The sequence below is a fragment of the Cottoperca gobio genome, chromosome 11, assembly GCF_900634415.1.
Source record: "Cottoperca gobio chromosome 11, fCotGob3.1, whole genome shotgun sequence".
Lineage (NCBI taxonomy): Eukaryota > Metazoa > Chordata > Actinopteri > Perciformes > Bovichtidae > Cottoperca > Cottoperca gobio.
Genome location: NC_041365.1, coordinates 20119422 through 20145527, shown reverse-complemented (window position 1 = coordinate 20145527; position 26106 = coordinate 20119422). Strand labels below are relative to the sequence as shown.

At 41.7% G+C, this 26106-nt stretch overlaps 1 protein-coding gene across 3 annotated transcripts in view; it reads left to right on the top strand.

Annotated features, from left to right (window-relative positions):
• trappc9 (trafficking protein particle complex subunit 9) overlaps positions 1-26106 on the top strand; it is a 169787-nt gene that overhangs the window by 92098 nt on the left and 51583 nt on the right. For 2 of the 3 annotated variants that reach the window (XM_029442845.1, XM_029442844.1), the window contains 2 exons: positions 6382-6492; positions 21442-21595. In XM_029442845.1, the coding sequence (XP_029298705.1) occupies positions 6382-6492; positions 21442-21595 (265 nt within the window). Of the gene's footprint in view, positions 1-6381; positions 6493-8382; positions 8526-21441; positions 21596-26106 lie in introns of those variants that run through there. The other variant, XM_029442846.1, reaches the window with a different exon arrangement.

Here is a 26106-nt window from a genome sequence, read left to right as displayed (position 1 = left end):
ACGTACGTTAACCGCGTTTTTTTACGTACGTAACATGAAATACGATAGCACACACAACTGTCACTCAAAGCTGCTATGCCCCTAATTGCGTAATGCGTAACTTAGCGTTATATACACCCCCCCCCCCGCACATTGTGTCATGAATTGGGAAATTAGCTCTAGAGACCACAAGCGCTTTTTGTACCAGGCTGCAAATATCTTATTACATTTTTCTCCTTCTCGTGTTCCGTGCCGACCTTTCACCGCCTCCATCCTCCTGCCTCTTCACCTGACTCTGTTTCTGCCTCTATATCTCTCAACCTCATGTCACCCCGTGTTCTGTTTATACCGTGTGGTGGAACAAAGTCTTAGACCTACGGCTGGGTGATGATCAAAGTTTTGTTTTTGCACAATGTATGTCTACGCTACGACATTCAGGCTGCAAATATCAGACCAAAGCCTGATATGTGAGAGGACAACAGACTTTCTACTCTCTCTGACACTTCAACTAAATGACTTATTACACATGAAGTAATATGACGTTTAAATCGTGTTTTAGTTTTACACCTGTCTGTATAATGCACCATAACACCACACATATATTTAAAATATGTATATTTAAAGAAGTATTTCTTAAAACTCTCTTGGTGGACTTTCTACTCTTTCTTTAAATGTCTCTCTTCTCTGTCTCGTTGTTTCTCAGTTTGTTTTCTTCCTCCTTTCTATTGTGTCTCGTGGCGACTTTCACTCCTTCCCTCCAAGTCTCTCTCTGTCTCTCTTTGTCTCTCTTTGCCTCTCTTTGTCTCTCTCTTGCCTCTCTTTGTCTCTCTTTGCCTCTCTCTGTCTCTGTCTCTGCCTCTCTCGTCTCTCTCTTCTCTCTTTGTCTCTCTCTGTCTCTCTTTGTCTCTCTTGTCTCTCTTTGTCTCTCTTGTCTCTCTCTGCCTCTCTTGTCTCTCTTGTCTCTCTTGTCTCTCTCTGTCTCTCTGTGTCTCTCTTTGCTCTCTCTGTCTCTCTTTGTCTCTCTTTGTCTCTCTCTTGTCTCTCTTTGCCTCTCTCTGTCTCTCTTTGTCTCTCTCTGTCTCTCTTTGTCTCTCTCTGTCTCTCTCTGTCTCTCTTTGCCTCTCTCTGTCTCTCTTTGTCTCTCTTTGTCTCTCTTTGTCTCTCTCTGTCTCTCTTGTCTCTCTCTGCTCTCTCTGTCTCTCTCTGTCTCTCTCTTGTCTCTCTTTGCCTCTCTTTGTCTCTCTCTGTTCTCTCTCTTGTCTCTCTCTGTCTCTCTCTGTCTCTCTTTGTCTCTCTTTGCCTCTCTTTCTTGTTCTCTCTTGCCTCTCTTTGTCCTCTCTCTCTGTCTCTCTTGCCTCTCTTGTCTCTCTTTGCTCTCTTGCCTCTCTCTCTGTCTCTCTTTTGCCTCTCTTTGTCCTCTCTTTGTCTCTCTTGTCCTCTCTTTGCCTCTCTTTGTCTCTCTTTGGTCCTCTCTCTGTCTCTCTTTGTCTCTCTTTGTTCTCTCTTGTCCTCTCTTTGTCTCTCTTTTGTCTCTCTCTTGTCTCTCTTTGCCTCTCTTTGTCTCTCTTTGTCTCTCTTTGTCTCTCTTTGTCCTCTCTTTGTCTCTCTTTGTCCTCTCTTTGCCTCTTCTTTGTCTCTCTTTGTCTCCTCTTGTCTCTCTTTGCCTCTCTTTGCCTCTCTTTGTCTCTCTTTGTCTCTCTTTGCCTCTCTTTGTCTCTCTTTGTCCTCTCTTTGCCTCTCTTTGCCTCTCTTTGTCTCTCTTTGTCTCTCTTTGTCTCTCTTTTGTCTCTCTTTGTCTCTCTTTGTCTCTCTTTGTCCTCTCTTTGTCTCTCTCTGTCTCTCTTTGCCTCTCTTGTCTCTCTTTGTCCTCTCTTTGTCTCTCTTTGTCTCTCTTTGTCCTCTCTTTGTCTCTCTTTGTCCTCTCTTGTCTCTCTTTGCCTCTCTTTGTCTCTCTTGTCTCTCTTTGGCTCTCCTTTGTCTCTCTTTGTCTCTCTTTGTCTCTCTTTGCCTCTCTTTGTCTCTCTTTGTCGCTCTTTGCCTCTCTTGCCTCTTTGCTCTCTTGTCTCTTGCCTCTCTTTGGTCCTCTCTTTGCTCTCTTTGTCTCTCTTTGTCTCTCTTTTGTCTCTCTTTGTCTCTCTTTGTCTCTCTTCTGCCTCTCTTTGTCTCTCTTTGTCTCTCTTTGTCTCTCTCTTTGCCTCTCTTTGTCTCTCTTTGTCTCTCTTTGGCCTCTCTTTGTCTCTCTTTGTCTCTCTTTGTCTCTCTTTGTCCTCTCTTTGTCTCTCTTTGTCTCTCTTTGTCTCTCTTTGCTCTCTTTGTCTCTCTTTGGCTCTTTGTCTCTCTTTGCCTCTCTTGTGTGCTCTCTTTGTCTCTCTTTGCTCTCTTTGTCTCTCTTGGCCTCTCTTTGCCTCTCTTTGTCTCTCTTTGCCTCTCTTTGTCTCTCTTTGTCTCTCTTTGTCTCTCTTTGCCTCTCTTTGTCTCTCTTTGTCTCTCTTTGTCTCTCTTTGTCTCTCTCTGTCTCTCTTTTTCTCTCTTTGTCTCTCTTTGTCTCTCTCTGTCTCCTCTCTTTTTCCTCTCTGTGTCCTCTCTCTGTCTCTCTTTGTCCTCTCTCTGTCTCTCTTTGTCTCTCTTTGTATCTCGTCTTTGTCTCTCTCTCGTCTCTCTTTTCTCTCTCTGGTCTCTCTTTGCTCTCTTTGCCTCTCTTTGTCCTCTCTTTGTCTCTCTTGTCTCTCTCTGTCCTCTCTTTGTCTCTCTTTGACTCTCTTTGCCTCTCTTGTCTCTCTTTTGCCTCTCTCTGTCTCTCTTTGGCCTCTCTTTGCCTTCTCTTGTCTCTCTTTGCCTCTCTCTGTCTCTCTTTGCCTCTCTTTGTCTCTCTTTGGCTCTCTTTCTTTGTCTCTCTTTGTCTCTATTTGTCTCTTTGTCTCTCTTGCTTCTTGTCTCTATTGCCTGTCTCTATTTGCCTCTCTTTGACCTCTCTTTGCCTCTCTTTGTCTCTCTTTGCCTCTCTTTGTCTCTCTTTGTCTCTCTTTGTCTCTCTCTGTCTCTCTTTGACCTCTTTCTTTGTCTCTCTTTGTCTCTCTCTTTGCTCTCTTTGTCTCTCTTTGTCTCTCTTGTCTCTCTTTGCCTCTCTTTGTCTCTCTTTGTCTCTCATTTGCCTCTCTTTGTCTCTCTTTGTCTCTCTTTGTCTCTCTTTGTCTCTCTTTGCCTCTCTTTGCCTCTCTTTGTCTCTCTTTGCCTCTCTTTGTCTCTCTTTGTCTCTTTCTGTCTCTCTTTGCCTCTCTTTGTCTCTCTTTGTCTCTCTTTGCCTCTCTTTGTCTCTCTTTGTCTATCTTTGCCTCTCTTTGTCTCTCTTTGTCTCTCTTTGCCTCTCTTTGTCTCTCTTTGTCTCTCTTTGTCTCTCTTTGTCTCTCTTTGTCTCTCTCTGTCTCTCTTTTCTCTCTGTGTCTCTCTTTGTCTCTCTTTGTCTCTCTTTGTCTCTCTCTATCTCTCTTTTTCTCTCTCTGTCTCTCTTTGCCTCTCTTTGCCTCTCTTTGTCTCTCTTTGTCTCTCTTTGCCTCTCTTTGTCTCTCGAAGCCTCTCCCATACCCGCCTGTGTTCTGTACGTCTTCTTCTATGGTGTCTTTTTTCTGAAAAACACCACTCGCTCAACATGATGTAGTCCTGGTAAAGTACATCGCTCTACTGGGGGAAATAAACTGATGCTCTGATGTGTTTTCTTGAAAGTGCATCTTGTCTAATTCTAACACTTTGCAGCTCCTACATAAAGGAAACCCTCCACTCATCTGATGTTTGTAAATTTCTTTTGAAGAAATAGGCCCAATGAAAACCTTTAAAAGACGGTTATTGGAGTAAAAACCAAAAGAACACAAATGTAATTCTTTCATTTTAGAATGCTTTGAACACTTTTAATTTCCTTCTCTACTATTGTTAAATACAGCAGAAATATATCTTAAAACTGGGCAGATCCAAATCTATCTGCGTGGCGAAACACTGTTTTTGGTGAACTGGCCCTTTAGTGAGTAACTACCTCTGATTTGATTTTGATTCATTATTTCACATGCTGACAAACCAGCAATTATCACTAGCTATGAAAACAGCCCATCATTGGCAGTGCTCTAAATCCAACCAGGTGTGCTGTTCACGTAGGAACACAGACATCATACTGGTGTGTGTGTGTGTGTGTGTGTGTGTGTGTGTGTGTGTGTGTGTGTGTGTGTATCGTGGTCTTGGCTTGGAAATGTGCAGTGGCAGGATTAGAGAGTCACTCCCATGCAACACGGTCCTTTACAAATCAATAATAGCAAAATGCTGAGCTAACGCTTCATTTGTCAGCGTGCTGGTGTTCAGAGTCAGACAGTGACATTCATTAACTCTCCTTTGTTACAGCAGCAGCTGAACCTCAGGTACACATGGTGGTGATAGGAAATAATCCCTTCTTTACACACATACAACCAAAGCAGCACGTGCCGCCGTCATTAAGTTATTATGTGCTTCATTAAATGTACAAAAGGAAGACATGCTGATATCTTTTCAAGGATGATTTGCTTTGTACATTACGACTTTGTCGCTCAGGCTCCTAAAAAAAAGATAAAAAAATTCTCTGACTGAAATGGAGACAAATAGTGTGAAACCCTGATGGTGGTTTTGAATTATTTATATAGCTTGGATCTGGTTGCCCTGCGTAGTAGCTCAGCAGAATGCTTCTGTGTTGTGACTCAGTTCCCTTTAGTTCAAATGCAGAATCTTCATCTTCTGCAGCAGCAGCAGTTGTTAAAGGAAGTTGTCCACCAGCTTAACTCTGATCAAAAGGTACAACTCCCCATTGTCTTCTCCATCCCTGGCTCTTTTCCTTCTCTTTATCTTGGGTACTTAGTGGAAGAGCAATGAGGCCGTGTTTCCTAACTGGGTGGTCTGATTGATCACCTCGGCTAAACGGCCCGTGCCTATAAATCAGTACCTCGCCCCACTCAGCATGTTAATCACGTTGCCAACAAAGACAACGAGACAATTAAAGAAACACGAGTAGCCTCTGGAAAATATGCTCCTCTAATTGCCACAGCAGTTTATTAGGGACTTGGGCAAACTCAACTTAAGCCTCCATTAACCCTGAGATCTAAAACGCCGATGGGGTGATAAAGAAGGCGTTCTAAAAATACAGTTCTGGCTCGAATGTGAGACGTGAGATATTTATTTGTACTCCAGGACTTGTGTAGTATTCACGACATACATTATATTATTATTATATTTCAATGGAAACAGAGTCCAACGGTGTTAAGATGTTTAGGACCGGATTGTTTCATGTTTTAATGCAGATTAATTGGATAAAAAGCTAAATCATCGTCAGTTAATAGCATGTCAGCCATACAATTCTGCCTTTTTCGCTCTCCACACGGACTCTTTTTATTTTTAATCAAACAATAATAATGCCTTCAGTCAGATTCATCTTTAACTTTGTTCATTGTGCTTTTGTTTTATTTTTTGGCAAATTAATTACACTCAAAATACGAGCGCAGGCAGTGAGAAGAACAATATTTATAAACAAAAACTTTATTTCATTTATTTTTTAAATATATTAAAGCATCTATACATGATAAATAATCTTTTTAAATAGGTTTTCACTTGTATTTGTATGTATATATCTGTTTATGCATGTATTTTTAATGTATCTTTAACAAAAATATATTCATTAATTTAGTCCTGGCAAACACAATACGCACAACACCAATAACACCACATAAATAAATATAAATAATGAAGCCAAAGCTTTAGATTATATTTTATTTTATCACTTTTCATGAATTGAAACTCTTAAAAACGAAAGTGTGGATATTATGTTTAATGTAGAGTATTGTCACCCACACACACTATGTACACTGTATTAATGTAACACACTGCAGTGGACAGTCTGTCCTCTGATTCCTTTCATCCGTCATTAACAAGGAGCAGAAAAAAACACCTACTTGGGGGTTAAAATTAACTCTTTGAAAGCCCACTGTCATCTCTCCTGATCAAAACACAAATTGGTCCTCTTATGATCTGTATGAGAAAAGCAGGAGATGTCCTGATGAAAGCACCGCCACCTTTGATGTTGTGACAAGGACTGATGAGCACCTCAGACGCCGTCTTCTCTTAATCTCATACATTGGCTGCGTGTATGTGGCCGTGTATTTTTAGAAAGTAATCATAACTTCATGCATAAAGTATTAACCCACACACACATAAACAAGTCATTATGCATGGGTTATATGGGCGGCATGTATGTGTATAATTCATAAAGAAGTCTTTGTCTAAAACGTGCTTCAGTTCGAGCCTGAAAATCTTTTATTCTTTAGTTTTTCAGTGAACAATTCAAATGTTTAAATATCAATATTTCGTCTATTCAAACACTCCTGCGTCTGTCCACAGCACCCGCCATTGTCATCTCCTGCTCGACATCTTCAACCCGACAGAGCATGAGCTCACGGTCAGCGCCAAGAACAACCAGGACCTGGTTCTACATGGCAGCGAGTGCCAGAGGTGAGTGGAAGCTTTCTCTTTCTACAGGAAGATAGATGCCGATACCTAATAGTCGCTAAATTATGTCATCGCCTAATTTGCATAATCGTCAATTTGCATGTAATTGTAATGGACGCTGTAGGAGAGAAGAATAACGTTCTGGGAGACAAAAAGTGTGTAAAAAAACACCCTAAATATGTTTAGAACTACAAATGAACTTTCTCCTGTTGATTCTTGTTTTTTTTTTTTTTTTTTTGCCATTGAAAGACGCCGTCACTCCTCAAAATAGAAAGTCGCCAGATTTAGCGCGAAAGTCGCCAAATTGGCAACACTATATACACACCTATAAACTCGAGAGAGAATGTAGGCAGGTGGTCCAAATTGTGCCCAAACCATACTGCTGCGACAAATCCAGTGTGAGACAAATCCCTCTGAGATCATACAACGTACTAATGGACAATAATATGCAGTTACGCCTTCTTTAGGCCAAGCATGCAATATGCATCTCTATCATGAAGGAAAGTCTAAATATCACATTGGACTGGGTATCAATTTAAATGCAACAGATCGGGATGTGGGTTATTGAGATTAAATAAAGTATAAGCATCGTATTCACTGGTCAGGAAGTGACCGCAAGAGAACGATCTGATTGCTTTCGGACAGTGTGGTGAGGTGATCTGTTTTTTTGTCCCAAATTAGTACGTGTGTCCCTGCTGTTTTTCCATTTCCCCCTGACCTGCAGACATACTGTACCTGCACACACGAGCACAAACATCACACCCTTCTGATGTAGATCACCTCCGCCTTTCTCCCTCGCGCTCAGCTTGTCGTTTCACAGGAAAGAGGCAAATTATGATTCCTGTCAGCGCCGTCTCTCCGGTGCACCTTCGCCACGAGCGGAGGTGCACTGCTGGTGACTCATAGGCCATTCTCCACAGGGGTAGAATGTTATTATTTGAAGGGAATTAGGGGGTGGAAAAGGGATCTTTTCAGACAGAGCCAAACAGCACATCACTCAGCTCACTCCAAATAATCCTTCCTGTGCACAAGTTAGCTGCTAGGAGCTTTCAGCATTTTGTAACCACAACAAAGATCCCTTTACAACGCTCTAAAAAAGTTGAGACACGGTTTTATTTACCTCTATATGTTAAAGGATTAGCAGTGGAGCTCATATTACACCACTCAAAATGTTACTGTTCTTTAAATCAGTCACTTTTCCGGCATAAATAAGATCCACTGCTCTAATTAAAAACTAAAATATGTCGCTTTTAAAGCTAGTTCGCATGTTAGTCCCGTTATTTCCTTCTTTCCAAAACAGTGGTGAAGAAGACTAGGAGACGATGATGGCTGGTGTGTTAACTGGACGCCAAAGTTACCGTATTCACCGGTTTGCTGACGACAATGTTTATTTAAAAACCTAGTTTATTTGAAGGGAGTCTGGCACAGAGCTCAATCCACATGAAACACACCAGGGCTACATTACATCTCGTCCAGCAGACCTCACAGAGAACAAAACGGCATCACAGATCTGTTTTAACCAAATATTCTCCGGCGTAGCTCGACCAAAATTCATTAGCACGTTAGCACGTTAGCTCACTACAGAGCCTGTTTCCCGACAACATTATCTTCTCTCCACCTGTTCGACTGACTTTAGCAGCTAAGATATCTGGAACTTTCTTTCCGTGTACAATTCTAGTGGAGCCACTTAATGTAAATTTATACTTCAAATTAACTTCAAATGTCTAGTTTGGCCGTGTTGAATAAAAGTTTCATCGTTTTAAATGAGCTTGACCTACACCACTGTCTGTGATACTTTAAGATAATGAACAAATCACACCAGAGGATAAATGAATGTCTGCCAAAGAAAAGAATATAATACATATAATCGTGCTGCCATTTTAATATTTTCAGGAGTCTCTTGAAAGAGATTTAAATCTCTCGTCCCCTGCTGGTTATCCATTTACCGCCCACTGCTCTGGCTGTGGAACACTTACTGCACACGTTGGAGAACTTCGCCCGACTATAAGTACTATGAAAGGTTCCATGAAAACAAACATGTTATATATGTAGTGATAGAGGAGACTCTGGTCTTTTCTGTCATTTTGGTTATTTCTTAAAATAAACCACAAAACAAACCTTAAATCAGAAAGATCCTCCATGGGCAGAGGTGGAATGTAACTAAGTACAGATGTGAGGTGCTTGAGTGTTTATGCAGCTTTATATTTCTACTCAAAAGGTAAATATTGTACTTTTTACAGATAATAGTTACTAAGACTTTACATTCACATCACAAGCTTATAAAATCCAACATGTTGCAGGTTAAACCAGTTGGTTTCTGGCTTTTTTGGGGGCTTATATATATAAAAAGCAGGTTCTGGTTCGGTCAACTTGTCTCATTTAAAATATCTTTGAGTTGTTTGCACTTCAATTAAATTTCCCCTCTAAATGGGATCATTTCAATAAGTGTTTTTGAGGCCAAGAGAAATTAAACGCTTCATTATTTCCCAAAAGCAAAGATTAGGGAACAGTCTGAACAAATGATTAATGGTGTCCCGACCCCTCAGATTGATGTTTTGACCGCTAGACTGGAAACCGCTGGATAAACTTTAGTTTATGAAGTTAGTTAAAACAAGCTTCACCAGTAAAAAGCTGCTTACACAGCACATCTAACAACGTCATTAATACATCAGTCTCTGCAGAGCAAGTACGTTTACTTGGAGTGTTTTTACAGTGTTGAACTGGAACTTTTATTTAAGTAAAGGATGTGAAATACTTCTTCCGCCACCGTCCAGAGGAGACGACTCAAGCTGGGTGAAGGGTTCAACAACATCTGATCAAACAGTTCTCAGATTAAAGCTTGTATTTACAATTTTAGCTCATTTGTCTTAATCTTAATGATCTTTTCAAGTCTGTTATTGTAATATAATTCCCCAAGGTGCAGAGAGAGATTTGTTAGTGATATCACCTGAAAGTCGATGTTCGACATCAGGACTTAAGTAGAGGTCAGGAAACATAGTGTACCAGTTGTATAATTGATTAAAAAAAAGATCTAGAAACTGATAGAATATGACACATTGTGCCTCTGAGGCAAACAATGTCAAGTCCTGGTAACAAGCGCACATGTGTATATATAGACTTACATGTCTTTCCCCCCCCCTTTGACTGACATGCCCTATTGACTCAGCCGTCGGCTTTGACTCCACCAATCTGCACTTTTATCCTGTGCAGATTCTTCTTGAGCGCTGACGAACATATGGATTAATTATCAGAAGATCCGCGTATGCAAAACAGTATTTCTGCAGATCCCTCGAAGATGCAAGAGGATACAGAATTCACCGAGGGGCTTAGTTTTCGGAAACATGCCGATCACTTCTTTCGACACAGACCCGGCGTACGCGCGGAGGATTCAGACTCGGGTAGGATTTTGCACAGCGAGAGAATCAGAACCGCCGACTCCATCTCCGTCTGCTGAACCATATTGCGCTTGTCTCTTCGACTCATCCTCTCCCGACATCAGCTGGCCCTGTCGTTTCATATTTCTTTCCCGTTCCATGATGAATGAGGTGTCAGGCACAAGATGTTTTCCAGAGTCTTCACCCGGGCCCGGTGACGCTGAGGCTTCAGTCCGACAGTAACAGAAACGACCCTGTCAATCACGCACACTTTCCTCCGACAACAAAAGGTTTTTAATTGTTTCCATTGAGCTATTTCATGGCTGCAGAAATAGAAACACCTTCATGCATGGGGAGGCGTACAGCAGCTTGAACAGGGGATTTAATAGTTTCTACAATTCCATATGAGCGGAGCATGTGGACAGCAACAGGAAGCTGTTTCCACCATGTGGTTCAGCCACGTAAGAAGTTTTAATATGGATTTATACCAATAATTGGCAGCTTTTTATCACCGATACGATATTCTAGAAAGAAGTTTATGCACCCCGAGGATAAGAAAGGCTAACATGTATGTATTTAAGAGCTCGGCCCTAACTCAATCTAACTGACATCACTGTTAACTCAGAACAGTTCAAATAAAGTAAAGTACATCAAAACACCTTTAGTGTAAATTATAATCTTCCTCTGAAACTGAAAATCCTCCACAAGGCCGACAACATGTTTGAATTGTATGAGTAGAATACACAATAATATAAATTCCCCATGACCTCCCGTCGACAGTAACCGTTGGTAAGATGTCGTTGGTTTTGTTTGAGCAGTAAGTTTGGGTTGTGGAGCGACGAGAGGAACAAATGGGACGAGTGCTGCTTTCATCTTCTCGTATCATCCACGGACATCTTTCACAAGGTCTTCATCCCCTTGATGGTCTTTAATAGAGAAGGGAAGAAAGTGAACCATCACTTTGATGTTCAGGAGCCCAACATGGCGACACTTCGCACTGATGTTCTTTAGATGTAGAGCTTCTGTGTCTTTCTTCTCTGGTAAATTCTTCCAGATTTTCCTGGCATAGCAAACAAAACTCACATTTAGAGTTCTGCTTTTGTGAAACATAATGAAGCCAATTTAAAGCATAAAAAATGACACCGCACAAAGAGCACCTTTTCAAAGTTAACAGCGTTTTAAATGTAATTTTGGTATTTGGCTAATATTTAAATAACGATTAGAGATACAAACATTTAAAGATTATAAAAGCTCAGTAGTGCTTTAACTAATCCTGTCTTCTTCTTTTATATTTTATATTTCTGCGTTTGGTGAACGCACCCCCTATTTTTGTATTAATATGCCAAATCTTTTAGATCTGTCAACGTAGATGGAGAACTTGTTGTACAGCATAGGTCTTCAACAGGGGGTCCGCGACGTACTGCAGGGGGGTCGCAAAATAGTTTGTAGATAAAAACAAATATATAATTATTGTTTTGCTTTAATAAAAAAATATTTTTTTATTTGACTTTTTTTGCACATTCACATCCTCCCCCACTCCCCCTTGCATAGAACTCCAACAGCACCCCCCCTCGCACAGAACTCCAACAGCACCCCCCCCTCGCACAGAACTCCAACAGCACCCCTCTCGCACAGAACTCCAACAGCACCCCTCCTCGCACAGAACTCCAACAGCACCCCCCCTCGCACAGAACTCCAACAGCACCTCCCCTCGCACAGAACTCCAACAGCACCCCTCTCGCAAAGAACTCCAACAGCACCCCTCCTCGCACAGAACTCCAACAGCACCCCCCTCTCGCACAGAACTCCAACAGCACCCCTCTCGCACAGAACTCCAACAGCACCCCTCTCGCACAGAACTCCAACAGCACCCCTCCTCGCACAGAACTCCAACAGCACCCCCCCTCGCACAGAACTCCAACAGCACCTCCCCTCGCACAGAACTCCAACAGCACCCCTCTCGCAAAGAACTCCAACAGCACCCCTCCTCGCACAGAACTCCAACAGCACCCCCCTCTCGCACAGAACTCCAACAGCACCCCTCCTCGCACAGAACTCCAACAGCACCCCCCCTCGCACAGAACTCCAACAGCACCCCTCCTTGCACAGAACTCCAACAGCACCCCCCCCTCCCCCTGTAAAACGTTGAAGACCCCTGCCATACAGCCAATGAAATCTTTGCATAAGCAGTGAGGTCACAGTGGCGAACAGCTACACAGACGCTGTTTGCTCTTTTGGATCTCTGTGAATGTAAGATGCGTTCATCAGTATGCTCCACCATGCACATTAAGTCTGCAAGAAATGACTAATTCAACCTCCAATTATTCCTCGGTGGCTGTTTTTATTTAACCACCTTGAGCTGAGAATGATCAGGCTGTAATGGTCAGTGCTTTGCATAAACAGCATGCCTCACCAACTTTCTATTCCTCCATCTGAAGAAAGAAGGAGCGATCCCGTGTACCGGCGAACAGCCGCGACCTTTCTGCCACTCAATCTTCGATCTGATGAGTTGTGATGAGACGCAGCATATTAATATGGTATTAATATGAATCTGAATGGAAGGTTTGACTGTCAGTCCTTCAGTGGGAGATGCTATTGAACAGAATGGGTTGGATGCAAGTGTTTGTATCTTATTATCTGAATTGAAGAGCAGCGGCCCAGAGGCTGTCAGCTGTAGAAATATAACCAGTGGGAGAAGATCCTTGGTCACCTCCTTGTGATATGATCCCTCTCAGCATCTTCTCTCCTCTCCTTTACGAGATGTCCTGTCAGCTCGCAGCTCTTTAGTCTTTAGCTGCTGAGCTTTCTATAAATCTTCACTCTTCTTGAATAACCAGCAGCTGTGATCTGGATCTTTGAAGTGTTTAAGATTAAAACCTTCAATTGTAATATATCAATACAAGTTTAAATAATAAATGTTGATGCACAATTCAAAAATAAAGTTTAAAAATCAATTAAATTAAATCAAGCACAAAAATAATTTACAGAAAATGAAAGACAATAAAAAAAACACAGTAAAATCTGATAATAAAAAAAATAACAAATTAATCAAGACATCATATTTTCTAACAAATGTTTTGTTTAAAACCCACCGAAATACAATTGGGGAGAAGTTAAAACATTAGAAGTGATATCTGCAGTTAGAGGAGCTCAGCATCATCTTTGTTTCTCACTTTATGAAACTTGACGTTGTGTATTAAAAGTCATCCAGAGTCCATTTCTCCGCCAGCAGCAGGTTGACCTCCGACCTTCTTCTGCAAAATCCCTTCTTTGCATCGGTGTGGGGGGGGGTTACAGCTCATTGAGGCATCAACCCCCAGGCTGTCGCTCGTTTCCACCGCCGTCCACCATTATCGTTGCAGAGCCAGCTCAGTAATACCGCCTGTAGTGGGGACGGGGGACGGGGGGGGGGGTTGTCAGCGCTCACTGCAGCACTTTCTCATTCCTCGCCATGTCTCCTCCAACCTCCGTGCCTTTTGGCTCTGCCGGATCGGTGCACACAAGGGCAGACACACACACACACACGCCTCATTGCATGAGCTTTTCAAACAAAGCTTGTTTCCATGACGACCACCTTTTCCCCTTCTTGTGCTACTTTTTATGGCAGCGGAGCACATAATGCATCTGCAGTCACACACACACACACACACACACACACACACACACACACACACACACAGTCCCAGCCTTAGTGTGTGTATCTTCATTTGATGGATTTGTGTCACAACCTTAAAAAAAAGAAATCTACCTTTTTGTTTTTGTTCTAACTTTGTGGAAGTGTACGAGCTCATCACGTGAACAATATCACGACTGATAAAACACAGAAACATGCCTCCGCTGAGGACGGACCGCAGGAGCGATGTTTCCTGACACATGACCGCTGACTGCTGAGATGTACGTCTGCTGTTGCTCCACCTCTCCTTCAGCTTCACACCACCTCTCTTTACTTTCACCCGTCTTGAAATGATGCGTTCCCCAGAGGGCGTTTCAGCCCCTCTGGCTCTCTGGAGATGGGTTAGTTAAGGTGCTGGAACATCCTGCCCTCCTGTACTCTACACCGTCCGGCTGCTTCAGACCTCTCGGCACTCCTTTGACATGCTCATGTTTCTACAGCGTTGGTATTCTGTAAATGTGCTTCGTCTTCACCAAATCCATATATTCATGTGATGGATATAGCAGATTTATCTGAGCAGCCATTACCTGCTCCAGTCACCTGTAACGTTGCGGTTAAGCCCTTTGCTGTCGTTGGATTACCCACTTCACTTAAAGTAACACATGTGTTATTATTTACGTCCCTTGTTGAAATCCAGCAGGGGACTTTAGTTGCACGTCATTGCCTTCTGTGTCCCAATACGCTGCCTTTAACTACCGTGCGGGCTATTAATGACGAAATGCCCCAAACAGAGCTTCAGGGTTTCAGCAGCAGAGCCAAAAATAGCTCGGTGTCAACCCCAGTAATGACAGCCGGCACATTAAATGATTGTCTGCACAGAAGCATTCTTCAATTCCTTTCCGCATACAGTAATTGCCAGTAAGGATTCGATTTTGCTGCAGCTCATCATATTGAGCGAGACACGGACGGATGGAGCGCCGCCGGCTCTGCAGCCGCTGCATACAAAGGGTTACACAGTCAGCCGCAGTCTAAAAATAGACTGTTGCTCTTGCCTGCCTCTGCACGGGCCTCTATGGATCTCCGCCCTTAAGCTCTTGCACGTGAGGTAAAAATAACCCTCTGTGAAAACATTCACACACACACACACACTCGGTGCGTTCTGCGCTCGCAGCCTCTCCCGAGTGACGTAACACAATCACAGGCTGTTAAAGAAGATGCAAAAAGGCTCTGCTGAAATGTTGCCTGCACGGGATTTACTGTGCTCGCAGCATGCTGACGGACACACGCGAGTGAACTCCTTTCACACGTGAAACAACAAGACGGCTGACGTTAAACAAATAAGTTTGATACCTTTACACGGGTAATATAGCATGATGCAATACTACAGCCGCAGTCGTTGCCCGTGAGCACGCATTTGCACATAACGTCTGTTATTATGAGTTAGCAGACCTCCGGCTGGACGTGATTCATGGCTCTGCAGTGGTCGGATGAAAGCGGCCTCATGTGCTTTGATGTGATTATCATGTACTTTTGGTCTGAGGAAACACAGCATTTAATTAGGAAGGGGTCATTTCACTGTGACCAACTCACCCTAAGCTGCTGTTATTACTGCCATTAAAAAGGCTTCACTGCCACAGCGTATTGCATGATGGGAGTAATTAGCAGTATCGTGTCAGGACACAGGACAGGATGATACGTAGTGATACACGTCTGCTTTGCTTTTATTCGGCCGGAAAATAACAAACCGTTGTCGACTTCAGTCCCAAACACATCAATACACAACTAAAGCTCTGCAATGTCTTCCAGGGGTCGCAAACATATGCAATCATTTACTTTCGTTGGTTTAGTTTTCTTACAACATGAAAGTGGTTCAAATCCATAAAATGACAGTTTGCAAAGTCAGGAAAACTTGACATTGTAAAACCACTGAGCCTCGTGGTGCAACAACATGCATGTAGGAAACGTAACACTTTAAACAACATAATGAGCAAAGGATTGTTTTTACTATCATGTTCAGGCCACACAGAGCACTTGGTACAGGCTATGATCTGGTTTGAGACATGAGAATAATATAAAGTTTTATATTATCCAAATCTAAGTGAAGCCACTACAGTCCTGTGACTTGTACTCATCTCTGCTAAAATAATGAAGATGAAACACTGGACACGGTGGATTGTGGCAGTGTTTTTGTTACAATGTATACAAGTGAATATATATATATATAATATATTTTCATATATATAGATATATAATATATTTTCATATATATATATATATAATACATTTTAATATCTATATTAATATATATATAATATATTTTAATATATATATTAATATATATAATATATTTTAATATATATATATGATATATATTTTAATATATATATATATATATATATATATATAATATATATATTTTAATACATATATAATATATTTTAATATAAAAAATATATATAAATATATATAATATATAACATATATATAAATATTTATATAAATATTTATATAAATATTTATATAAATATATATAAATATTTATATAAATATATATAAATATTTAGGTAGGATCCATGACTGTGCCTGCTCACTTGCTCTGAGCACAACTCTCTGTTCCACACCTTCTGCTCTGCAGCGACTCTCAACCAGTCAAACCCGTTGTGAGTCATCAAAATACCAAATGGATGCAGGCTATAAAAAATATTTCTTTTTTGCACCTGACAAAAATGCTTCTTGGCCAAAACAAAGCCCAGCAGACTGACAAGAAAATGGACTTCTCCATCTGTATGCATGGACACGAATAACATTGCCTATTTCTGCAGGTTTGCTTTGATCGTGCATGTCTTTGTAGGGTTTATTTAAACACCAACTGATTCACTGCTCACCCTTTTGAGCAGATAGAAATTTGGGTGGAATCAGTCCATCCATCCAATCTGCTATCTACCTTGTTGACGCCTTTTCTCGGCCAGGGAAATAAAGACCACGCAGGCTGTTATCAGCGAGGGCCTGGGGGGCGGCAGGTAGCTGAGATGGACTGGGAATTAGGGCGAGAGATGTTCCATGGTGGCCCCAGCTCAGCACACATGTTGTTATTAAAAGCCTTTTAATAGGCTAGATTAGCCTCCAGATACGGTGTAATCCTTAAAAGACTCCAGAATAAAATCAATGGAAGAAGGAGAGTGGGGGGGGGGGGGGGGAGCGTGGCCTGTTAATGCTCCCCTGCCTCAGTATAAAACACTTTTAGGGGTGCTTGGGGGTTGGATGGGGTCTTTGTAACACGAGCTGTTCTTTGCACTTGCTTATGCTTTAAATTGCTTTTTCTGAATTGAATCTGCTTCACTTTTAAACTCATTGGTTTTATGAACTTTTTGAAAAAGTTTTGCTGTTTTTGTTCAAGTTGACGTAGTTTAAAAAAAATATATTCTGCAAAACATTTCATGAGCGAAGTTATCAGTCAACGCCAGAGCGTTCCTCCGTGTACCAATGCATCTTATTGATTTTGACTAAGTAATATTTAAATGTCTGCTTCTTATCAATATCCTGCATTCTGCATGATACGCTGCAGTTTTTACTCAAATAGTTTTAATAACTTTTAAATCTTTGGATTAAAGTCCACATTCCATACGTCACACACTTGTCACAGTTTGTGGGGCGGGGCTTTCCATGTCATTAGCGTTACGCTACGTGCAAACGAGGAGTATCAGAGAAGTTTTAAAACGATGCAAAGTTGTAAAATAAGAAATGTTGAGACTTCATGTTTTACCAAAGAGAGAAGTTGCTGCAGTATATCGTGAAACTCGTAACGTCTCAGCCACATCTTCCAGATTCAACTGGGATCTGCAGGTTTAGGTTTGGAGAAATGTTTCCAACAATTTAATCAGAAACGTTTTGCCACAAAACTCTAAAGCCTCGCACTGTTCCATCCATTTATCCCGAGGACTCAGCGCGGACGAGCCAACGTGTGATGCAGACGTGGAGATATGTTTCTAAATATAAAATGTGATGCATTTCTAAGGGTTTAATCAATGTCAGGAGAGGAACTTTAAATCATTGCAGTATAAAGTAGTTCTTTAAATCTTGGTTGGTACCTTGAAACGCAGTTTGGTCTCTGCAGCCGTAATATGGTAACGTGTGTGTCGTGTCCCTCGTCAACGAGACTCGACGCTCCGGCTGAAAGCACAACTGTATCATTAGTGATTCATTTGGGGGTTTGTATTATTATAGATTGAGTTTTTTTGGGTTTAACATTTAACACAAATTAACATTTTGTCCTTTGTCTGAGAAAAAATAAATACTCGACAGTTTGACGACAAAAAATTGAAGATAAATATCGGCTTCAAATTAGCAGCTTAGCTTTAAGAATATTCAGTCATTTAAAACTTTATCAGTTTATAAAACTGTCATTCCCAAAGTCATTAATCTATTACTGTTAGCCACACACACACACACACACACACACACACACACACACACACACACACACACACACACACACACACACACACACTCTTGGTGGTGGTGCTAAACTGTTGCCTTTCCTCATTGCTCCTCATCTGAACTGTTGATTTGAACGTGTGCGTCTGAGTCGCAGCCTCGGCCTCCTCGTGTTCGAACCGTTTGCATCGTTGCGCCGTGCTATTTTTAGACTTAATGTGTAATGTGCGCTTTTGAAGGAGACGGAATGAAAAGCAGAGCCCATTTGAAGAATGGACTTCAGTCAGTGACATAAACCCGGTGCCACTAATCTTCAAAGGCGGGGGGGGTGGGGGGCTGCATCTGAGTGTGTCGCAGTAAGAACAGGCGCGTTCCTGTCGCCTTTGTTTTGAAGTCTTAATGGTTATTTATTTTGTGTGCTGCCTTGTTGTAAAGGCTGTGTAATTCTAATTGCATTTCCCCCTGTGTGTGTGTGTGTGTGTGTGTGTGTGTGTGTGTGTGTGTGTGTGTGTGTGTGTGTGTGTGTGGACTCATCAAGAGATGTTTTTTTCTTGTATTGTATTTCTTTAATGTTTCTCAGCACAGTGTGAGAGCGGTCCGGCTGCAGATCACCTGTAATGATTCTCGCTGTGAGGACGTCGGGCTGCAGATTCATCGTTTGGTCTATAAAATAGTGAAACAATCCCAGTTTCTCCAAAAACCCCAAATATTCAGTTAAATATGAAATAAATCAGAGAAAAGAAGAAAAGCTTCATATTTGTGACGATTAAAGTAATTCCGATTATTTTCCTGCCGTTAGTTGATTTATGGCTGCAGCTCCGATTCAAAGTGAAATAATGAGCGAAGACGTTCACGGTCTACGTCACATGACTTTGCATTACTTTGCTGGATCGATACGGTCCTCGTAGTATCTGTTTGTGTTTTAATACATCGTACGTGATGATTGCTCTTAAGAGTAAACATCTTCCTGTCGGTGCTCAGACTCCTCAGGGAGCCATCACGCCCTCTGAACCTGCGATCGTTACATGGATCCACCGTGATCTGTGTGTCGGAGTGACTACTGCTAACCGCCGCCCTTGAGAAATAAATTGTGTCGGTCAGCGTGACCCCTGTCAGAGTGAGACTCCTCCTCTTATTGAAGCTCCTGTGGAGACACATGTCCAGGTGATCTGCACTTCCCACCTCAAAGTCATATTTCTATAAGTAGAGAGTGATTTGTATTGACCGTTTGTCCGTGCTCTCTGTGTGGAGAAGACTCTGATGGTGTCCGTCTCTCAGCTCTTCTCTCCTGACGTGCTGCTTCATTGATTTTTCAGATACATTAAAAGATGACATGTTATTTAAGAAGTTTCACCTGCTGCTAATGAAACCCACTCCCCACTCCCCACAGTGGATGGTTGCAGTAATATGGCAGAACAACTCTGCACTAACACAAACATATATTCTATAACAAACATTTGCATCTTGTCACAAGTCCAATAAACAAATGTCCTTTGGCTGTTGTAGTCTCTGCCAGCTCCTTAGAAACATGTTTGACTTTCTTTGACCGGTGTGATGTGTAACACCAGGTAAGCAGCACACAGGTTGCTGCTGCTGGAGATGCTGGAGTGTGTTAGTGAGAGCAGAATGTGTAAACAATAAGTTAAAAGATGGTACAACGCTCTGTAGTGCTGCGAGGAGCTGCAGAGTCGGGTGATGAGCGACTCCTCACGTACGTTTTGATTAGTAGAGCTTTAAAACAAGACTTCTTCCTACGTTTGGGGATAAAGGCTTTTATCAGGAGGGCGACAAAGTTCTATGAATAAACTGGAGAGTGAGGCACTTTGAGATAATGCTAAAACCAGATTAACAATCAATGTAACAACTCGTAGCATCTTTCCAGGTAGCGTTTACATTATTTTAGTGTTTAAGCTCGTAACTGTGTGACATACACAGTTAGCGACTGCCTGGTGAAGAACGTCCAACATTATGAAGATAAATGTTTGTGTAACTTATCATTATGATGTACACGTGGACATAATGTAACGGCTGTAGAATAATGTGTTTGGATTGGTTCCCTACTAGCCTTGCCTCAGGGTCGCTATCTCCCTTTCACAATAAAAGCCCTTAGACATATCACACTGCGTCGCTGCACAGCTTTCTGATTCTGCGTTAAGAGCCAGATATTTACCTCAGAAGTTGGTGGAGAACAAAACGGAGCAAAAAAAGGAATGAATGCTAACGTCGCTCCGTATCTGCCTGCTAACACGGTGATAATGTGCTGTTGCACGTCAGTTTACGGAGGCGGAGCAGGTGTTCGGCTTCATGCAGAGGACTCATCACATATAACTCCCCTCTGGTCTCCCCTGAGGACGTCTGCACCTCGTGTCTTTGAACTCCACAGAGATTTGTGTAGGGAGAGAAAAAATACATACAATTGGTAATTCCATTTTTGAATGGAGAGCCTGAATGCTGCATTGGTATTTAGAGTCATTTTGAGAGCACAGGTGTAGTCTGGGTTTAGATTGGTACAACGAAACTATAATACTCAACGTGACATGTGACGTAACCTTGGCAACGGACACCCTGCTCTTGTTAATAAATAACATAGAGGGAGGGGGGGGGGAGGCCTGAGGGTGTTTGTTCAGACAACATACACAATTTGACACTCGCCAAACCACACAGAGCCGCTGCATCGACTGTCATTCGGCACAAGTGTAGGCGAGGAAATATTCTGTACAGTAGATGAAGATGACCAGAGACGACTGATCTGTTCAAGTAGAAATATGTAAATGCATAAAGTCAGTTGTTGAATGTTAAATGTATAGTTCTCCCCAACACGTTGTTGGTGAAACTTGTTCAACCCTTTCCTGTGCAGGGCTCGAGTTGACACTTTAAAATTGTTTTTAAATTCACATCCAATATTTCAGGTGTTATTTTTATGGCTATTGCCTCCTTTCTGTCACAGCTGTTTCCTTTGGGAAGTTCTGAACCTGAATTGCTCGATGTGAACTGAATATATTTGGATTGTATGTCGGACAACACTTAAAAATGACCAAAGCTGAACACTGGCTTTAAAAATCAGATATACGCAACTTGAAATCCATAAATCTGAGTCATTTGAATCTTTATTAACTTACAAAATGTATAAATAAGTAAGTAAAATAACTGTATTTTATTTTAAATCTGTCAAATTATCTATCCTAAATGCAAAATGCTTTTTTTTTGACACACTGTCTTTGATTTTACATCTTAAATATCCAAATGTATCTCAAATAATTGTCCCTAATTGAAACATTTGAATGGCTTTAACTATGTTTATAATTGTTTCTCATCAGTAATCGTGTTTGTGTAATTGATTCAGCTTCATTGTAAATGAGGGTCGACCCTCAATGATCTCGACTATACATTAAGGTTGAATAAATATGAAAGTTATCTAACTGTCATTCCCAGATCCCTAAAATGTCATCATCAAAATTTCTTTTGGCCAATCGGAAACCGTATAAGCAGAAAGTTGTATCTCTTAAGTCATTTTCCCTTCTCCTGTTGCAGGATGGCCATCCAGGTTGACAAGTTTGACTTTGAGAGTCTGCCTCAGCCGGACCAGGAGACGGCTCGCTTCACTAACCCCAAACAGCTGGAGGAGGAGCGACAGCATGCCCAGGGCTGCCAGATCAACAGCAATCTGGGCATCTGTTGGAGCATCATATCCTTCCAGTGGCTACATGAATGCTAGAGTTACATCAGAGAATCCAGCCTGAGCTGAGCATTGCTACACAGACAGTAGATACAGATGGTAAAGGTTTACATTCTCTACTGAACCAAACATGTCGTAATCCCCAATAAGGTGTCAAACAAACGTATTACGCAGCGTGTTTGTTGAGTGTTGTTGTTTGTTGACAGTCAGATCTGTGATACAGGACATCTGGATCCTACATCTGGAGGCCCTCTAGCCAGCAGGGAACTTGTCAGATGGAAAAGCGTATGGCGAAGTACTTCCCACTCTGACACTGTGAAAGGATGTCTTAGTGTGTGTGGCTGTGGCATTGTGTCAAGTACACGCATCTGTATGATGCAACATTTTCCCATTGGTCCGAGCTTCGTGGTCCGACCAATGTAATGATTGGCAGCATTGTCAGCACGCTGCTCTGAGCCGTCTGCTGTCAGCCTGTTGTCTTATCATGTACATCATCAACACACTTGCCTTCAGAAACAATGTATACTGCAGGTATAACTTATAGATGGTTAGTATTTGTGTTCTGTGGGCTTGTTAGACGCGACTTAAGACCATGTCTCACCCGTTGTCGATTATACAATAAGAGCAATATGAACGTAACACATTAGTTAGATCCATCTGGCTACTTAGGAGGTTCCCTCGTCAACAGATCCATTGACAACCATGTCTGAAGTAATGTGCTTTTAAGTACATTTTAACTACATCGTCATTTCTCAAGTCGGTACCTTTTTAATTTCACCACCTGTGACTCCGAAGGGAAATCCACCAATGTGCTATTGGATTAGTGACGTCCAATGCTTGCTTGCGACCTGCATGAAGGTTGTGCATTACGTTTTGCAGAGTTCTCTCCAGTTGGTGACTTTCAATACTCTGAAAGTCCCCGGGCGATCTGAAAGTACTGCCTCGGGAGGAGGGACCTTTTAAGTTGCAGAAACTCTATCCAACAAACCAAAACTTCCAGCAGCTGGTTCCTGCATATAAAGTGCACAAGTTCCATAAAAGTTTATTGGGTTTCCTGGAAAACTTCTGCAGTTAAACAGAGGTTCTAGTCATCATGCATATCGTGCCATGTATCAGCCCAGAGCTGCTCATCAGTTTGCAGTTGCCGGTCCACATATTTAGAGATTGAAGAACTGCCTGTCAGGTTGTTGCTGCGCACGGTATACAATTAATGATGAATCCAATCTCTGAGCTCCTGAAGTTACCATTATATTTCTCCTTTTTATGAAGGCGTAAACGCCCCCATCATCATGTGCATTGTTTTATCTACAATTAATTTGTCAGCATGTAGGCAGCGATGAAGAAAGAAAATGAAATACAAATATATGCCCAGCAGTAAATCTGATAGCACTCTTTTTGATGTTGCAAAGATCCGTCTTAAACGTCTCGTTTGATCATTTTATCCAATTTAGAACATGTTATGATTGCAATATGTGAATTTAAACTCTTCAAGCATATAGACGATCTAGCAACTACGTCATCGACAGAACAATCCTGTAGCACAAAGAAGGAAACATTTAGGAAATGTGCAACGCTAAATATTGAACTTATGACTTACTTAATACAAACGTATGTGATAAGTGTCACATTTGAAGCCCATGTTCCCTACATGTTCCCTTTATGTTCAGTCACTTATTCATTCAGTGTGAACGGACCAACGGCACGATTGTCACTTGATGTTATCAAGTTGAGTCTTGATGCTATCGGTTCCTGCACTCGGAGACGTGTGTGTGTAACTAGTAACTCAGCCGTCTGACATCCTTGAAGCAGCACATTGTAAATTCTGCTTCAGGGTGGATTTTCCCTTTTTATTTTTACAACACGAAAGAACTCGAGAAATAAGAAATTTGATCACAATGCGTGTCACACTCCGAAGCACTCGCTTGGCCCTGAGCAAAGTAACAGTCTCTTTAATTTGTAATTTACGAGTTCCCTGCAATATTAATCCTGTTTTGTTGATGGAGTTCAGTTACAGGGATTCACTCTGCCATGTACAGTGAGAGGAATGGAAGAAATAAAGGCGGGACTGGTTGTGCGTGTCTTCCCCTTGAAGAGGTCATTGCAGTTTGGAAGTTACTTCTTCGTCTCAGTCGCCCCCTTAACCAGCACTACTATCCACTTCAGTTAGTTATTATTGGAACTCCCTGTAAAGCTGTCAGCATTGTACATCCAGATACCAGATCGTCTAAGCCAGAAGCGACAGCATGTTACTTCAAGTACAGATTGAGGTTCAGTTTAGGACTTGTTTAATCACCTTACAGGCATTGTGCTCAGCTGTACTCCTCAGGCACTACTATTTACGTCATCTCTCCAAACTCAGTTCTGAAGAGTCTTCCCAACTGTCTAAACACCAGTTCTCCGAGCAACTCTTTGAAGGCCTTTCAAAAAAGCTGCATGAGACGTTTTGAATTAATGTAAGCGATGACTTGTCCATTTTTTCTTCTGCCAGGAAGAACTGTGGTGCGAGACTTAAAAATAGTGTGCACTCAACTCGTAAATGATTGTCGACAATAAGTTTAGTGGGTGGACAAGCGTGTTGATCATCCACACAGTGTTTCTTTGTGGGGACGGATTTGTCAAATGTGTTGACAAATATATATGATACCCTGCAGCTGAAACTGGATTTCACCCCCATATTGGAGCGTTTGGTCTTAAAATATAATCCTGTTTCACACAACCACAGATAAATGAATCCAACGATGTTCACCAAATGTATGGTTAGGGTTAGGCCGACCCGAACGTTTTCATGCTAGTTAGATGTTCAGTAAAAGTTTACAGACCTTATTACCGTGATACGAGCTGAGAGATACGGCTGTGCGTAGCCTGCTGCCACTGTCCACGCTCACATTGTGTGACTGTTTTAGTATGTGGCTAACATTTTAGCATGCTAACAGATGTTAGCATGTTTTAATGAAAGACAGAACCCCTTCTCCAATAGCGTGCTGTTAGGAAAGACAGTCTTGACTGGTGGCGTCGTGCATACAGGGCTACTCTACCATCACACGGTGTCTGTACTCTGTGCAGTGCTTCAGTGTGAATAATGAACACGTCTGCATATTATGAAATACTGACTCGTATGAGGGTCCACTGAGGATTATAGCAGCACATCAGATGCTCAGGCTGTCGATCATCGTGCTGCTGTAACATCGAGCTGTATCGGTGAAGACGTTCTGCTCCTGTTACCCAACGCTTCCACCGAAGTCTCAGAGTAGAAAGCCATCATGTTCATGCAATCAAAGCCAAAACGCTGCCTTTGTTCACCTGTGTCCATTCTAATGAGAAGCAGGTGCATGTTGTGACATGCGAGTTTGGGAAAGATTGAGCCGGCACTGTTCAGCGCAGTAGGTTTTGTCCTTCTCTCGCTGCCTCTGCGTGCGTACTCTCCCTCAAAGGTTAATACACACCAGTTTGGTGCTCCAGGCGATGCTCGTCTTGCCAATTATTGCAAATGTCAGCTGTGTAAATTATCATCTGTGTTCTTATCATCACATATTATCTGGGTAATTGCTCTCTGACAGCCATGATTATTTTGATGCAGCTTTCACACATTGATAGTTTACGCTGTGACCGGTTTAATGCTATTATTACAGTCAGGTTACAGAAACAATCTCTACATGTCGACCTCCGCCAAGGCCAATGGTGCGTTCAAATGCTCCTCGGATTGTCCCGATCTTGGAAGTCGTTCTTCCGACTTCCGTGTTTACATGAGCGAGGAAGATGTGTCGCATATTTATTGCTCAGAGCGTTTTGAACAACGCGTTGATTTACGTTTTTGTTCCAATTTAAAGAGTTTTTCCCTGTCGGGAGCTAATTTTTCCGATTTTTCCAACACCCCATGAATGCAACACAAACAACCTGCCGCAATGTTAACGAAAGTGAAAGATAGTTTGTGTTTAAATATAATTTCTGTGATTCAGATCTACTCCAAAATTATAATGTTTTTTTATTGGCACATGCTTCAATCTTCCACCAACTTTTAGGAACATTGGGCCAGAACTTCTTCCGTAATCCTGTCGACAAACCAATTTAGCCGAAAAATAGGGAGTTTTAATTCCCCCTTATCAATATTGTGTTAATAATTGTAAACCAAATGATTCATCATCAATCAATGACAGTTAGAATATATAGGAACTGACTACTCTTACACTGCTGATACTATTATCCACCTTTATGAATGATTTGTTGGTATTTCTTCTTTAACTTTGCTCTTGTGGATGTGTGTGTAATATGAGGAGCATACATCCACACACTCAGTAAACATACGCAGCTTTCACATCTTTAAAAATATCTCACAAAGTCTATTTGGCCTAATCTCCCAGAAGAAGAGTGTAAACAGTTCTGTGCTATGAATACGAGGGAGGCTGCAGGAATGTTTCCTCCCAGCTGATGTTCAATCATTGACTTGTTTTATTGTAAATGTAATAATTCAGATGATAATCAAGTTATAGTTCTGGATTCAGTAAATCATGAGAACTTTCACT